Source organism: Diadema antillarum, unplaced genomic scaffold, assembly GCF_040938485.1.
Source record: "Diadema antillarum isolate AM-2024a unplaced genomic scaffold, OU_Dant_1.0 seq00001234_RagTag, whole genome shotgun sequence".
Taxonomy (NCBI): domain Eukaryota; kingdom Metazoa; phylum Echinodermata; class Echinoidea; order Diadematoida; family Diadematidae; genus Diadema; species Diadema antillarum.
In genome coordinates, this window is record NW_027272022.1 from 1,860,010 (window position 1) to 1,875,294 (window position 15,285).

Here is a 15,285-nt window from a genome sequence, read left to right on the forward strand (position 1 = left end):
GATAGAGTTGGTCTTTGCATTTGATAGGATTGGCTTGTTCTCATTTCTTTTCATATCGATGTTAACTTGTGGTGTAGTGTCCTTTTAAAGGGAACTGATCAGCAGATGTCATTCTTCAATTGAACTGATCTTCATTTTCAACGTCCACTGCAGAGACTCCAACTCTCCTGTTTTCGACGGAAGATCTCCCGCCGAAAACCCATTTTTGCAAAATCTCCCGTTCTCCCGCTTGAGATTTATTTTCTCCCGCCCTGGCTCTTTGTCTCCCGTTGGAAAGAATTTCTTACTTATTTCTATCGTATGTTGAAAAAATAAGCCTTAAATAGCACAAGAGAGCATCTAGAACCCTAGGAACTTGGCGCTTCGCACACATCAACTTGGAGTCTCCCGTTTGCTAGGGTTTCAGGCGGGAGAATCTCCAGATCAGAAGGTGCTTGGGGTTGGAGTCTCTGCCACTGTAGTACATTTGAAAACCATGGCTTACTCAGGCCTGCAAGAATAGAATTGCCCATCATGCTCTGAAAGTAAATTATGGTATGAATCTTGTGCATAGACTAGGAAGTTGGCCTACAGAAGTCCATAACTGCTTTATTTTCGTATCTGAACTGGGCCGCTTGTGAGAGCTGGTTGTGTGAGCTTTTTCTGAAGTGTTGCAGGAACTCATGAATATATTCCGAATAGGGCCAGCCTTTGCAATACATCATCTCTTCTTGATATTGTCCCATTAAGTGTGTAGTGAGAGTGGTAATTGTCTCCTTTAGAAGTCCATTGTGTAACATCACTTGCATTAATGACACATGTGTGTGTGTGTGTGTGTGTGTGTGTGTGTTTGTGTGCGTGCGTGTGGGTGTGTATGTGCGTGAATAATGACAGTGAATGTGTCATGTCGATCTCAGGGGGTCATGAAAGGGACAAAACCTAACTGACACATGTTGTAGATACCTCCCCAATAATATCCCCACAGGAGGAAATTCATTGGGTGACGACGCAGGTGAGTGATCCTGAAACCTGTTGGCCCTGCCAATGTAATTAAAACACCCATGTCCCTCAATTTTGGGCAGCCTGATCACCGCTTTTAACCAAATTATGAGCATTTCATATTGTCATTTATTATTCATGACACCACAGAGTCCTTGTCATTATGTTTGTTTATTTATCGTCATCAAGAGGGCAGTAGAGTAATACACAGTTGGTGGAGGGAGCGAAGATTCAAGACGTATGGCTTCAGGTCCATAGAGATGTACCCGATTCTTCTCTTTTCTGGATAGAAACAAGAGTTCCTTGGCCATAAGGGACCACCAAATTCACTAAGATGGCTCTAATTTCTATTCCAATTTCAGGAAAAGTCTTTCTTTTACTATATCCTAAGCCTGGAAGTGAGACTAGTGCTTTCCTTTTTTTTTTTGATTGGGACATGTGACGTGCCATGTACTTTCAGCAGTAAAAACTGAAGACAAATTCATGGAATTAAATAATTGTGTTTTGAACTATTCATTTTCTAATACCATTTGAAGTATTATATATCAGTAGATGGAAAGTCATAATTAACATAAAAACATAGAAAGCTTTTTCTGCAATTTGACAGGATATCATGCAGTGGTAAGTTTTTAGCTCACCTGAGCCAAAGGCTCAAGTGAGCTATTGCGATCGCCCTTCGTCCGGCGTCCGTCGTGCGTCGTGCGTCGTCCGTCGTCCGTCGTCCGTCGTGCGTCGTCCGTCGTGCGTCGTGCGTAAACTTTTTACATTTTCATCTTCTTCTTGAAAACCCCAAGACCGATTTTCATCAAACTTGGCAGGTAGCATCCCTAGGGGGTTAGGAACTCAATTTGTTAAAATGGGCACCATGCCCCACCCAGGGGGTCCCCAGGGGGGCCCAAACCCCCCAAAATTAAGGAATCTGTAAAAATCTTCTTCTCTAGAACCAGAAGTGATAGAGCTAAGTTAATACTATGAGTTAGTACATTGATGACTGTAGTTTCAAGTTTGTTCATGGCAGAATCAGGGGTGCCCCCCTTGGGACCCAGGGGAGGGGGGTGGGGAAGGGTTCTAATGGGGCCTAAATTGTACATTTTCATCTTCTTCTTGAGAACCCCATGACCCATTTTCACCAAACTTGGCAGGTAGCATCCCTAGGGGGTTAGGAACTCAATTTGTTAAAATGGGCACCATGCCCCACCTAGGGGGCCCCCAGGGGGCCCAACCCCCCCCCAAAAAAAAATTAAGGAATCCGCAAAAATCTTCTACTCTAGAACCAGAAGTGATAGAGCTAAGTTAATACTATGAGTTAGTACATTGATGACTGTAGTTTCAAGTTTGTTCATGGCAGAATCAGGGGTGCCCCCCTTGGGACCCAGGGGAGGGGGTGAGGAGGGGTCCAAATGGGGCCTAAATTGTACATTTTTATCTTATTCTTGAAAACCCCATGACCCATTTTCACCAAACTTGGCAGGTAGCATCCCTAGGGGGTTAGGATCTCAATTTGTTAAAATGGGCACCATGCCCAACCCAGGGGGCCCCCAGGGGTCCCAAACCCCCCAAATGAAGGAATCTTTATAAATCTTCTCTAGAATCAGAAGTTATAGAGCTGAGATAATATTATGAGTGAGTACATTAATGACTGTAGTTTGAAGTTTGTTCATAGGAGATCCAGGGGTGCCCCTCTTGGGTAGGGGGGGGGGGGTGGTTGGAAGGGTCCAAATGGGGGCCTGAATTGTACATTTTCATCTTCTTCCTGAAAACCTCATGATGGATTTTTGTCAAACTTGGCAGGTAGCATCCCTAGGGGGTCAGGATCTCAATTTATCAAAATGGGCACCATGCCCCACCCAGAGGGCCCCAGGGGGCCCCAATCCCCCCAAATTAAGGAATCTTTAAAAAATTGGGCCCTTATTGTACATTTTCATCTTCTACTTGAGAATGCCTGGTCAAATTTTAATTTAGATTAGTGACTGCGTGAAAGGTGAACTTGCGATACTCAGGTGAGCGCTAGACCCGCGGGTCTCTTGTTATATTCCCATTTATGTATAATCCATGACAGTGAGGATCCTTTAAACCCACCAAATTTTCACCACTTTATGGAAATTTGACATTTCCTTTCAATACTAGATAGACTTGTGGCAATTACATGGATTCCTGTCCTGACTTACTAAAGGACCTTCACTTCCAAAACAACAGCAAACAGAAAAGAACAAGGAAATCAAAACCAACTGTTCAAATTGCAGAACAAAAAGGGATTATTCAAGCCAGACCTGATGGGGGAATGAATATATATGCACTTGCTAATTCACATGTTTTTCAGAATTTTTTATCAAAGAGCCACTGTTGGTATGAATCTCACGTGAAAGTGTTTGCATTGAGGTCGGCACTTCCTGTTGAGCTAGCGAGGAGCACGTTAAAATATCCTGTTTGTCTCTGCAAATAGCATCTCCCTGTGTTAGCCAAAATGTCAGTACAGCGATGTTTTCGCTGTATTTCTCAACGTTCCCCCACCACAGCAGCAGCATTGTCGCTAACCTTGTGTGTGAGAACTTGCATGAAAAATGGCTGCTGAAAATCCAGGGAAATAGTCATGTTTGTAGAGCACTCAAACTATCAGAATCTAAATTTGCATAGTTTTCTGCTTTGTTATGATTTTTTTTTTTTAAATTCAATGCCGTCCAAGCAAGTCTTAAAGTCTGCAGTTGCCCCAGAGCACAGACACTTAAAAAAAAAAATTTAAAAATGCATAGGAAGGATTTTGCCCACTTAGTTATAATCCTATTCCATCCTGAAAAAATAAACAAAGAAAAATATGAACTAATATGAAATAAAATAACAAAGAGTAAACTCCAAGAAATGAATGGTAGAAGTTTTATGGAAATTGGATTATAATAAAGAGGAAACTCTACAGTTTTACTTGTTTTCATTAAACAGTGATATTAGTCGCAGCCATATAAATGCAACTTAGATGAGGTTATTATGTCATCACTTCACAAGTCTCCCATTCACTGAAAACCTGCGCTGAATTATTTCCTTTTTTTTACATCAAAGAAAATACATCAAAGGAAAACCTTGTGTCATGCACATTGTTGTGTTATAATAACTAGACACTGGTGGGTATGAGAGGATGGGGGTGTGTTGGTTACATATCAACTAATAGCATGACTTACAATATTTTGTCTGCAAACCAGTGGGACAGTGACCACGTAATGATATGATTGCCATGGCTAATTAAGATGGGCAGGGTGCCCAAATAAATAGATATCATATTCTGGATTTGCTACTTTGTCTGGTGCTTCTCACATTGAATTTGCTTGCAAGCTTGTGTCATATTTACAACAAAAATAGCCATTTTCCCCTCCTTTTCTTTTTTCCCTTTTTATCAATTGTTTCAGACAATAGCATCAGTAAAAAGAGATGATTTTGATGCCACAAGGAGCTCGAGTTATTTTTGGAGTCTTTAGAGCTCCAAATATGGAGAGATCTATACTGTATTCAACTCTACATATTTTTCCTCTATTTTAACCTATTCTAATATATGAATTGTATTGTTATGGACAGGTATGATATTTCAATGTTCAAAAATTGTTTTAGATTTTAAATGTTTTATGTATCCAGGGCTCTCTTGCAAAGCAGCGTTTACCTATTGAAGAGACTACACTGTATAATGAACACAAAATAAGTAAATAATAAATAAATTGATAAATATTATAAATCTGCAAAAGAGAATGGCTGTGTAAGTGTATAGCCTCTCAGTGGAGAGAGAGAGAAAAAAAAGAGTAAAATCACATCAATTTGCCATTAATTGTCACAATGTCAGGAAGTGAGCTCATCATGGTTTCCGTCCTCGTTTGACCTTTGCCTTTCCCTTTCTTCTAGCCTTTCAGGAACTTGTAGGAAAGATTGTGCTTATCACACATTCTCTTACTCTGCCTTCTTCTTCTTCCATTGTGAAATCTTCAGCACCAAAGTTTGAATATAAGCAGTAATGTGCTTTGTCTATTATGGTGCGCCTATCTTTCCATGTGATAGAGCATTATTGCCACAAGACACTGGGTTGTATACAAGCAGAATTGTAGTATCATTCAGGCCAGGCTTGGTGGGTTGGAGGATAGCAGAAATATTAGGAAGTGAATTTTGTTTTTATGAACCCATCAAATTTGATGATGTAGTAGGTCAAGAATGCATGTTCTTTTTCCTTTCTGGTTGAAAACTTTATACAATTTGTGACGTCAGGATGATAGAGCAATATGAAGGTAATGTGAACAGAATTCTATAAAAGTCAAGTTTTCCAGGACACTTCAAGGAACACTTGACCTCACTCATTCAGAAAGCATGGGTGATGATATTTTCCTTCAAATATTTCAGCAACAAGTCAAGGAAATGCATACTGTTGGTATTATTGTGTAGCAACTTGTGCAATGTTTCTGATTATTCAAATTCATGAAAATTCTTCCGTCGAGATGTTTTCATTGCAACTGATTGACAAATTGCCCTACATCGAGTATGTACGCCCATGATTTTTATCATGGCTACTACTAAAACACTGATCAATTCAGTGCTTATTTACGTCGATGTAGGGCAATTTGTCAATCAGTTGCCATGTTTCTAATGTATCTTGTCACTGTCTGTGTGAATGACTGACCACTTTCACTTTGGAGTTCTGGATATCACTATGGATTTCCCCAATATTCTAGAACAAACTGTGGATTTCCCCAATATTCTAGAACAAGCTTACTCCCTAATAGGGGAAGTCATGCATACAACAATTGAATTATGAAAGTTTGTTGTCATTTGGGTTCTTGGTTTTTTTTCCTCTCTCAGCTGTAATTTATCCAGAAAATACTGTACCTCTTTATAATGGCCTTCTTTCCTGTGTCTGATTGACATGGGTAATGGTGGCCGCAGTAGAAACTTCCTGAAAGAATAATAGGCTATTTATTTCTGGCGGCTGAATAAATGAAAGTAGGGAAAATAGAAGTATCATGTTCATGATCCTATCAAGACTGTATATTGGGGGAAAGATGATGTCATACAGTAGGAAATTACTCAACGCTTACTTGAGATGAGGAGGGGTGGACATGAGTTAGGGAGGTTATTATCGTTCTCTGACTACGCTTACTGTTTAAAAAGGAAAAGATGAAGAAGGAGAAGAGAGAGAGAGGAACGGAAGGAAAAGAAGAGCAGATTGTTTGTTATCATTGCTGAGTGGTGTCATACTAAAACCCACTTGTTTTCACAGGATATGCTTGTCCAATGTTTTTGTGATAGTGCAAGCCGCTGAATGGTACATGGCACTAGATTCTACTTGATTAACCTATAGATATAAGTGAAGTGAACCACAGTGGAAGCTGTGGCCAAGCCTGGGTCTGATATATTTTTTGGAGAGCATTTTCCTGCTTTGTAAGCCTGCACTTTGGGTTTGGAAGTAAACAGGCATATTATGAACAGTCATTAACAAGTTGCTGTTGTGTGAATACTTCATTCTCCGTGTGGAACCAGTGTTGGAACATGGCAATAGTTGTAGCCGATGATATTTTGCACATTTCAGGCTCTGTGCGCAATTCAAACGTTTGGGAAGGATTTTGAATGTGCTGGTAAGTATTCAGCATATATATCATATTAGTGGTGTTGCAGTGCAGTTTCATTTTAGATAATTCTGAAATGACGAAATCATTGCGAGAACTCTGTAGTCATAACAATGAAAATGACGTGAGTTCCACTTTGTTACTTCTTGCTCTATGTTGGAAGAGAAAATCTTGTTAAGTCAAACCTGGAACCAAGGCCACTTATGTTATGCCATACGATTAAGTTTGCAGGTCATTGTTTAGTGGCACAAAGGGCGATGATGCTTTACGTGGAAAGTTTGCACGAGGTCTCCCATGACGCTCTCATGGTTTTATGATGACATTTCGCTGTAAACAAAAGTACTTTTGTATGGTACTAGTTGGAGGCTATTGCAGATTGTGTTTCAAAAACTGGGGGTGTGTGCCAGCCTTTAGCTGATCCATATAAAGTCATTTGAGCTGTTGACGTTGGTACTGTAATGGCATGACTGCCAGGAAATAAATGGCTGATGACCAGGTTTTGCCTGTGGTGTGACTTCAGTACCTATCTGTGGACACTGACGTGCGTAAGCAAAAAAATAAAGAGGGTACGCATGACCCCTCTTCATTGCTTCTGATTGGCTACATACTTCATCCCATTTTATAATTGTAAAGCCTGCGTCTCGAATGGTCACAAAATGTTCTTGGCAAAGCTCATGTTACCCTTCGTAGTCTCTAAGCAGAAGCAATCTCTCTGTACAGGTTGGAGAATGCGGTTTTACTTCCTCTATATGAATCCAAGATGAACATGTTAACAGCAGATGTGTCTGCCCCTTTGGGCTTGTGATATTTGTCTGAATGTATTAATGTTTAGTATTGATTCTTGTGCACTGGAATTTCAGACAAAATAGAAGTTTTAATCATCCTGGTTACTTGACAAAGTCTGCCATAATTCCTTGTTCTTGTGCTTTGGTTTGCTGTTTCTTTATCTTGGCATTTGAAAGCATGAAAGCAGTTAAAGGGATGTTATAGTATTGGTTGAGGTGAGGATTCAGCTTTTTAATTTTTGCAAGATACTTAGAAATGACTTTATGAAATATGGAAGAGCATACATTTCTAAGTAGCATTCAAAGTTTATTTCATAAAAATTGGCTTCAAAATGGCAGAGATATCCAAGAACAAAGTAAAACAAAGTGATCCTCATAAAAGGTGGGTTCCAACCATTTCAAAACTGATTTTCATCAAATAAACTTTGAATTCCTCTTAGAATTGTTTGCTCTTTAATATGTCATAAAAGTGGCTTCTAATTATCTCATAAAAAGTTAAAATCTGAATCCCTTTCTCAACCAAAACTATACCATCCCTTTAAATGGGTCATTAGACATTCAGTGAAAGTATTTCAGTCCATGTTTCCTTTGGCAAACATTATATGTTGGCCCTGATGTCCTCTGCTCTGTGCAATGTTGTCTGTCTGACACTGTGTGTTGATCTCCCACACTTATTCTCAGAGACCCAAGGAAACTATACATGTATATTGCCAGCAATGCATTTAGTATGAGCCAGTGCTTCTGTATATGTGGACCAGTCAGCCATCAAAGGGAACGCAAACCCATAAAGCAATGTGGATTGAGTGAAAGCAGCAACATTAGTAGAACACATCAGTGAAAGTTTGAAGAAAATCGGACTATCGATGCAAAAGTTATGAATTTTTAAAGTTTTGGTGTTGGAACCGCTGGATGAGGAGACTACTAGAGGTTATGATGTAAGAGTGGACAACAATACAAAGAAAATATAAAGGAAATTCAACAAAAATTCACTTTTCTAGTATTAAGAAAAAGCACTTGACTAACCGCTTTCAGAAAGCAGGGGAAATCATTGCTACCCTTAACATATGTCAGTATCAAATTGATGGAATTTGTAATTTTCATGAAAAATGAATTTTTGTGGAATTTTCTTTATATTTTCTTTATATTGTTGTCCACTCATACGTCATAACCTCTATGCGTCTTCTCATCCAGCGGTTCCAACACCAAAACTTTAAAAATTCATGACTTTTGCATCGATTGTCCGATTTTCTTCAAACTTTCATGATATGTTCTACTAATATTGCTGCTTTCACTCAATCCACATTGCCCTTGGGGTTTGCGTTCCCTTTAACTCATACATGTAGCTTCTGAGATATGGGTAATGTCCCATAGATTTGGTACAGAGCACACCAGATTTTCAGGAGCAATGGGTTAAATCAGCCCTTAGACATTTAAAGAGAGGTACTTTGAGAAGAGAAGAGAAGAAATGAGATCATATCATGCTGTGCATTAACATTTACGTTGAAATACATGGTATTTTGCATGGGAATTTGTAATGTGAATGCATTATGCCATGAAAAACATCGCAAAATACTGTGGTATTTAGGATGGTAGTTTAAATTTCACACAAAATAGGTGTGTGAGATTTGACCATATTTCATTCATAATTACAATTACTGGTAAATAAATCATTTGGTTAAGTTTGATTGACCTGGTGGCATCCAGTGGCTGTGAGATATCATCAAAAAACTTTTCTTTTTTCTTCCCACTGTGCCATATCGATGATTTTAAAGTTTTTTTGAAGAAAACTTTCTTGTAGGACATCTGTATTATTATCTGTAGACAGAGTAGTGGTCTATGAAAACTGGTAGAATTGTGTGTGTATGTGTGCGTGTGTGCTAGGATTTCACATGATGCTTTTACTTCACTCTGTTTCATTCAAACTGAATCATCTTTCAGTTGGAACCTGTGTTGTCATAAACTAAAAAATGAACATGCCTGTTGAGCTAGGGCATATGATTGATATGGTAGCAATATATTTTCACCTAATTTTTTCCCCATTACTTGAGGATGTAACAATTATTTTTTTTTGTATGTGTAAAATTTTGAAATATCTTTGAATGTGCATAAAATAATACTATGATTTTTGTTCGTTGCTGCTCTCTTTTGAAAACAGCGGTGGTGTCGGCGTTACTTCAAGCTGAGCAGTTCAAACGGCGAGTTATACTTGCAGTACTTCAAAGACAACACCTGCAGCAAACTCAAGGGGAGTATCAACCTGAGGGAGTGTGAACAGGTGGACCAGGGGCTCTCCTTTGAGACACGCAGCAAGCTGAAGGATGCCCACATCTTTGACATCGTGACCCAGCGCCGCAAGTACTTCCTGGTCACGGAGACTGAGGCCGACATGCTTCGCTGGGTACAGAGTATCTGCACGGCCTGCGGGTTCCAGTCCGAAGATTCATGTAAGCAGAAAGACCTAGATGTTTTATCCTTGCATGTTTTGTGTTTTGTTTACATCCAAGTTCATGTGTGGCTCGAGATAACTGTGACTCATGATAATTTGGCTATTAAAAAAGAAAAAGTGCGGAAAGAACTTCCGAAGGATTTTCATCCTCCTACTGCATGCCCTTTGTTTCCTGCAAACACATTCAAGGTCATGCCTAACTGTAGGAGAACATTCTCAGCATATTGTCGGAATGCCCTGACATCTTGGGATTTTCTCTAGGAGACATTGTTAGGCATTTTCAATAGAATGTGGACAAAGTTTGCGTTTAGAGCAGTTATGGATAAATGAATCAATTTGTTCAGAAATTACAACAAAAGAATAGGTGTTATGAGTTGTTCCAGTTATATAAAGCCATGTTATGTGAAAATACATAGGTAACATGTATTCCCTTGTTAATGGCTAACTCTAGATACTCTTCAGAAATGTGTGTGTTGTGTGTGCATGTATGTGCACATGTAGTGAGTATTGAGAGACTGTGCATGTTTGACTGACTGGCTTTGCACTTTGCAGAGTAAATCTATGATTGGTCAAAAGTTTGTTTGAAAAGAAAGGGTAATATTTTATTAGCTCAACTGTGTAAATTTGATCAAAATCAGATAAGAATTAGGGAAGTTAAGAATTTGGGAAAATTTGCTAATTTTAGCCAGACAGTCTTCAAGTTATAGTTGATGTGAATATGCAAATGCGTCAGCTTGTGATGTTCTTACTTCACCAACTTCGAGTAATTGTGTACAAAAACTGCCAAAAAGTCAATTATCTGCTATAAAAGTGTGAAATATAATGTTATTCCTGGCTGAATAACTTCAAACTAATGATCAGTCAGATGTCAGGATTTGAGACCAGGATATAGTTATATTTGAACAAAACCACTGGAAATTTCAATATTTTGTATATGGAATATATTCCATTGAGAGACTGTGCAGTGTATATGGAAAATATTCCATATACACAATTGTATAGCATGTTTTGTTAGGTGATAATATGATTAACTCACTTACATGCATATGAATATTTATATTCACTGTTCAAGAACTGTCTTGTGAAAGTTAACAAAATTTCACAGATTTATAAAGTTCTTAATTTCTATCTGATTTTGATCAGGTTTTCACTATTGTGCTTATGAAATTTTATTCTCTTATAAGACTAACTTTTAACTGGTTTAGAATTCCCCTTTAAATGTTGGTTATAGTTTGTGGTTGCCAAGGAGATTCGGTTGCAGTTTCTGAACATCTCACGACTCGAGTTAGGAACGAATATCCGTAAACCTGATAACAAACGTTTTTGTTGTCAAAAAGTGAACATTTGTATGTGGTCTACAGAGGTTTAGATTGATGTGATCCAATTCTGTGTGGTCTATAAGGTCCTACTCTCCAGGTCATCTAGAGAAATCTTGACTCTATGGTACATTTCCCAAATCCTTTCCCAATTCTAATATTAGACCTTAACCACTTTTCCAAGCACTAATCAAGGTATTTAAAACATGTTACATTTACACAGGTATTGATGACACAGACCTGTCTGAATATAGGTTGTGGTTTTAAAAAAAAAAGACAGTACTATGATAGGTTTAGCTAAATCTACATTTCAGGGGATTTATGTCCCATATTTTGGCATGATGATCACTTGTTTCTCTCATTTCTTTTCTCCTGTTTGTGGAAGATTGATTTTGATCTCTTGTACCCTGAGTGGTACAGTCCGTTAACAAGTGATTTTCTGATATGAATGATTTTTCACAGTGTGGCATTTCCTTCCTCGTTTAAAGAGAGAAAATGAAAAGAAGGCAATGGGATGAGCTCTGTGTCCTGTTTTGACGGATGAATTGTAGGATTTTTCACGGATGTAGTGGATGTGATGCATGAACACATCATAATGTCGGCTTTGGAGTATTACTTATCCGTGCAAGTGAACATGAGTGTCCAAAATGAAAGGTGTTTCCCAGAGCAGTCAGAAGAGCATTTCCGTTGGTATAATACAGCTGATTTGTGCACCAGGAATGCTTCCTGTTTTCGATGATCAATTATTTTGTTTGATGGATTTAGATTGATTTTGTTGTTGTTACTTGTTGCCGGCATTGATTGTGCTGGCGCCATTAAAGTTCATGGTAGCCTCAAATACGCAAAGCATGGGTAAGGGTGATGAAATGAAGAAATGAAGGATTTACCTGGAATTTGATGAGATGCATGTAGTATCACCCTGACAACGTACCTTTGTCAGGCGGAGATCAGAGATGTTACATGAGCTAGTCTTGAAGGCTACTTCTAGCTACCTCTCCTGCTTGGGAAGGGAAAAAGAACAAGTATCTGAGAAGAACTACACACATGGAGGTTCATGGTAAGGGTACCTTTACCTTCCATGACATATTGTGTATGATATAAGTCCGATGTCGTGTCAATGTCAATGGAATGGCGTTCAGTGCCCTTGGCATTTATAGGGAAATTCTTTGAAGAGCTTTATAATTTTGCCATGTTACTTAATTATGATTAACAAAGCACACTGCAGGAAATTATGCAAGTTATTCTTGGTCTAGGGGAAGATGCATGCCAGTGGCTTGTTAATCATATTATTGCTTATTAAAGCAATAATTGACAGATGATGTCACTGACAGAATTTGGTTAGGAATTTGTTTTATTTTATTTCTTTCGTAGATGTATCTAAGTAATCTGAAGTAAAAAAGTCAAAAATTATCATAAAAGATAAGGCATGTATTTAGATAATCATTTGGCAATACAGATAATGCTGAGGGTATCAGGAGTCAACACAAGTCATCATGCATTTGCATAACATCTAGTTTCTTTAAGTGGCTGGTATTGGTCAGTGCAAATCACCCCACATAAAAATTTAGAACTCCAAAAGCTCAAATATTCCATGGTCCACAATGGAGGTCCTAAATAAGTACAGCTGTACCAGAAAGAGCTTTTACAATACCCTTGTTAGTACCTCATCAGAGCTGCCATGATGTCCAATACAACAAGCTAGCATTGTCTCATTTAACTTCTAATGCAATGAGCACTTTGGAAAATACGCAACTGAAGAAAAAAAAAACAACAACCCGACAACCATGTTTTGCAATGTGATGAGCTGTCATTAAAGGGAGACTCAACTCCAAGTTAAAGATCGAACTGTAATGAAGAGAATGAATGCAAACAAACAGATTAGTGGGATAATGTAAAGGAAGAGTGAAGAAAAGCTATGTTTATTTTTGTTGGACAGTAACCATGGTCACCATCCTGTATGCAAATTAGATAAGACTCTGATGTCATTGTCTCACTGCTCTGCAAATGGTTCATGCATATTGTCTAGTCTTTTGTCAAGAATACAGTGAGTGTAATACCCTCTTCACAAAGTCATTGTAGCTAGATTGTTACAACTACAGAACAATATGATTTGTGAGCTGTGATTCCACCTTCTTGAATTCATGCAAAATTTGAAAGATAAAAGAAGTTTATTTAGTGAAGATTTTTGTGAGAGCAAAATAGGAAACCCATGAGGCCATGTCATCCCCTCGTCTAATTTACATACTCTAAAGCAAGATATTTTCATGGCATGAAATTTTTGCAAATTGGAGCAGACGGCCTTTGTTGCGGCATGAAATTATCGCGAATTACTACTGGCATTCAATGCATATAGTTAAGAAAAGAACATTTGCGTGCATCTTAATTTTGCGAATCTTGGCTCTCACGAAATTCACGATCTGATTTCTTGTGATTGACTGGGACCATTACCACTATCTTGTAGAAACATGTATTTTGTAACTTTCATATTTTTGGTTGTACCATTTCAGTGAAACAATTTTTACAGAAACCTGAGGTGTTTTGTTTGAGTTTGCTCTTCTTCTCAAAGTTGACTTGAACACAGAGTAGATTCTCTCCCCCCTGGTAAAGAGGGAAGTCACTGAAACAAATACATACACGTCATTCCACTACTGACGCAGGAGGTGTAGCTCCATTGTGTACATGCCTGAGAGTCTGGACACCACAAGGGGATCTCCCATCTTGTCAACAATGTCTCACAAACATTTGACAGGCCAAAAGGGGATTTCCCTCTCTGACTTTTTTTTTCTCAGACTGAAAGGGTGAGAATCTTACTAGGAGTAAATCTCTTGTTTGGGAGGACTATGGTATTGCCTCCCAGTGGTCTCTGTGAGGTCTTTGTATTGAATTGTTGGGGCCAATAAGGACCCTCATTCTTCTGGATTTAGAGTTATGGAGTTACAACATTGTACCTGAAAAGCATAATCCACAGTGTTGCCAAGTAGTGTGTTTGTACCATATTTAGTACAGTTATGCTTTTTTTTTCATCAAAAGTGAGCAAATATTGCTGTAAAAGGAAAAAAGGAAAATGTTCAGTTTCAAAGCTTTCATCTAGCATAAAAATAATTTTTCCTATTTCATGAATTTTTTTTTCCCCTTCAGAAAATGCTTTTACTATGAGTTAAGTGTATGGGTTTTTCATGGGTGTGTTTTGTTTCTTTCTTGCTTGCTTGTAGTCAGGGGGGTTGGTTTGTTGAGGTTTGTAACCCTGTGAATCATAGCTGCCGAGAACTATGGACAATTTGGGTTGTGGCTGCAATCATCAAACACAAACACAAAACAATCAAGTAAGCATGATCTGAAAAATGTTTTGGGTGCAAACCAAGTTTGAGAGTTGTGTGGTATAACATTATTTCCTTGTCTAATGCGCATACATCCGGTTGCTGCTCATATCACAGTTGGATAATTTTGAAGTATGATATTATAGCCTCGTTAAATTTTCATATCTAATTTCATCGATATCACTGTTCCGAGAAAAAAATATGAAACTCTAAACTTCTATATCTATGTGACGTCTAATGAATGTCATACCATTCTGTTTGCTTGCGTTTGCTCATGTCTATTTAAAAAAGTTCCTTGAATGTTGAGCAGACTTTACAGTGCATGGCATCCAAATGTCTGTTGCAGGCCACCAGCTAAACAACCTCATTTTACTTCAAGTAGGCATTCTGTGCAATGATAGCAGTTATATAAAGCTTTACCCTGTATTACAAGTGTACTGTACCTCCTTGTCATGTAGCTATAAAACCTTTTTATCTTTCTCCCATTTCATTTTACTGCCTGTAATGGCTACTGTTGGCCTTATAACTGATAACAACGAGAGCAGCGGCCTGATCATACGTCTTCAAGTATGAGTAGAAGGCTCAATAATTGCATTTCACTCTGGGAGTCATGTTTTGTAAATTAGAAAAATAGGTGCTTTATAACATTCTACATTTGTCGCTGATGATATTGATATATAAATGACGCAGAATATTCATAATATATTGAAATAGAAATCTATTCTGCGTTGTTGTTGTTGGTTTTTTTTTTTTTTTTTGCCCAAGTGAAAGTTCATGAGCCGATTTTCGAATGTGGACTGTGGAGTGTACCAAAGAAATGGAAGGGAACATTCTACAATATGACACACAATGAAA

At 38.3% G+C, this 15,285-nt stretch overlaps 1 protein-coding gene across 2 annotated transcripts in view; it reads left to right on the forward strand.

Moving 5' to 3' along the window:
• The window catches only part of LOC139745111 (uncharacterized), a 75,216-nt gene that overhangs the window by 37,018 nt on the left and 22,913 nt on the right, over window positions 1-15,285 (forward strand). For both annotated transcript variants that reach the window (XM_071655532.1, XM_071655533.1), the window contains exon 2: window positions 9,507-9,795. In XM_071655532.1, the coding sequence (XP_071511633.1) occupies window positions 9,507-9,795 (289 nt within the window). The remainder of the gene's footprint in view (window positions 1-9,506; window positions 9,796-15,285) is intronic.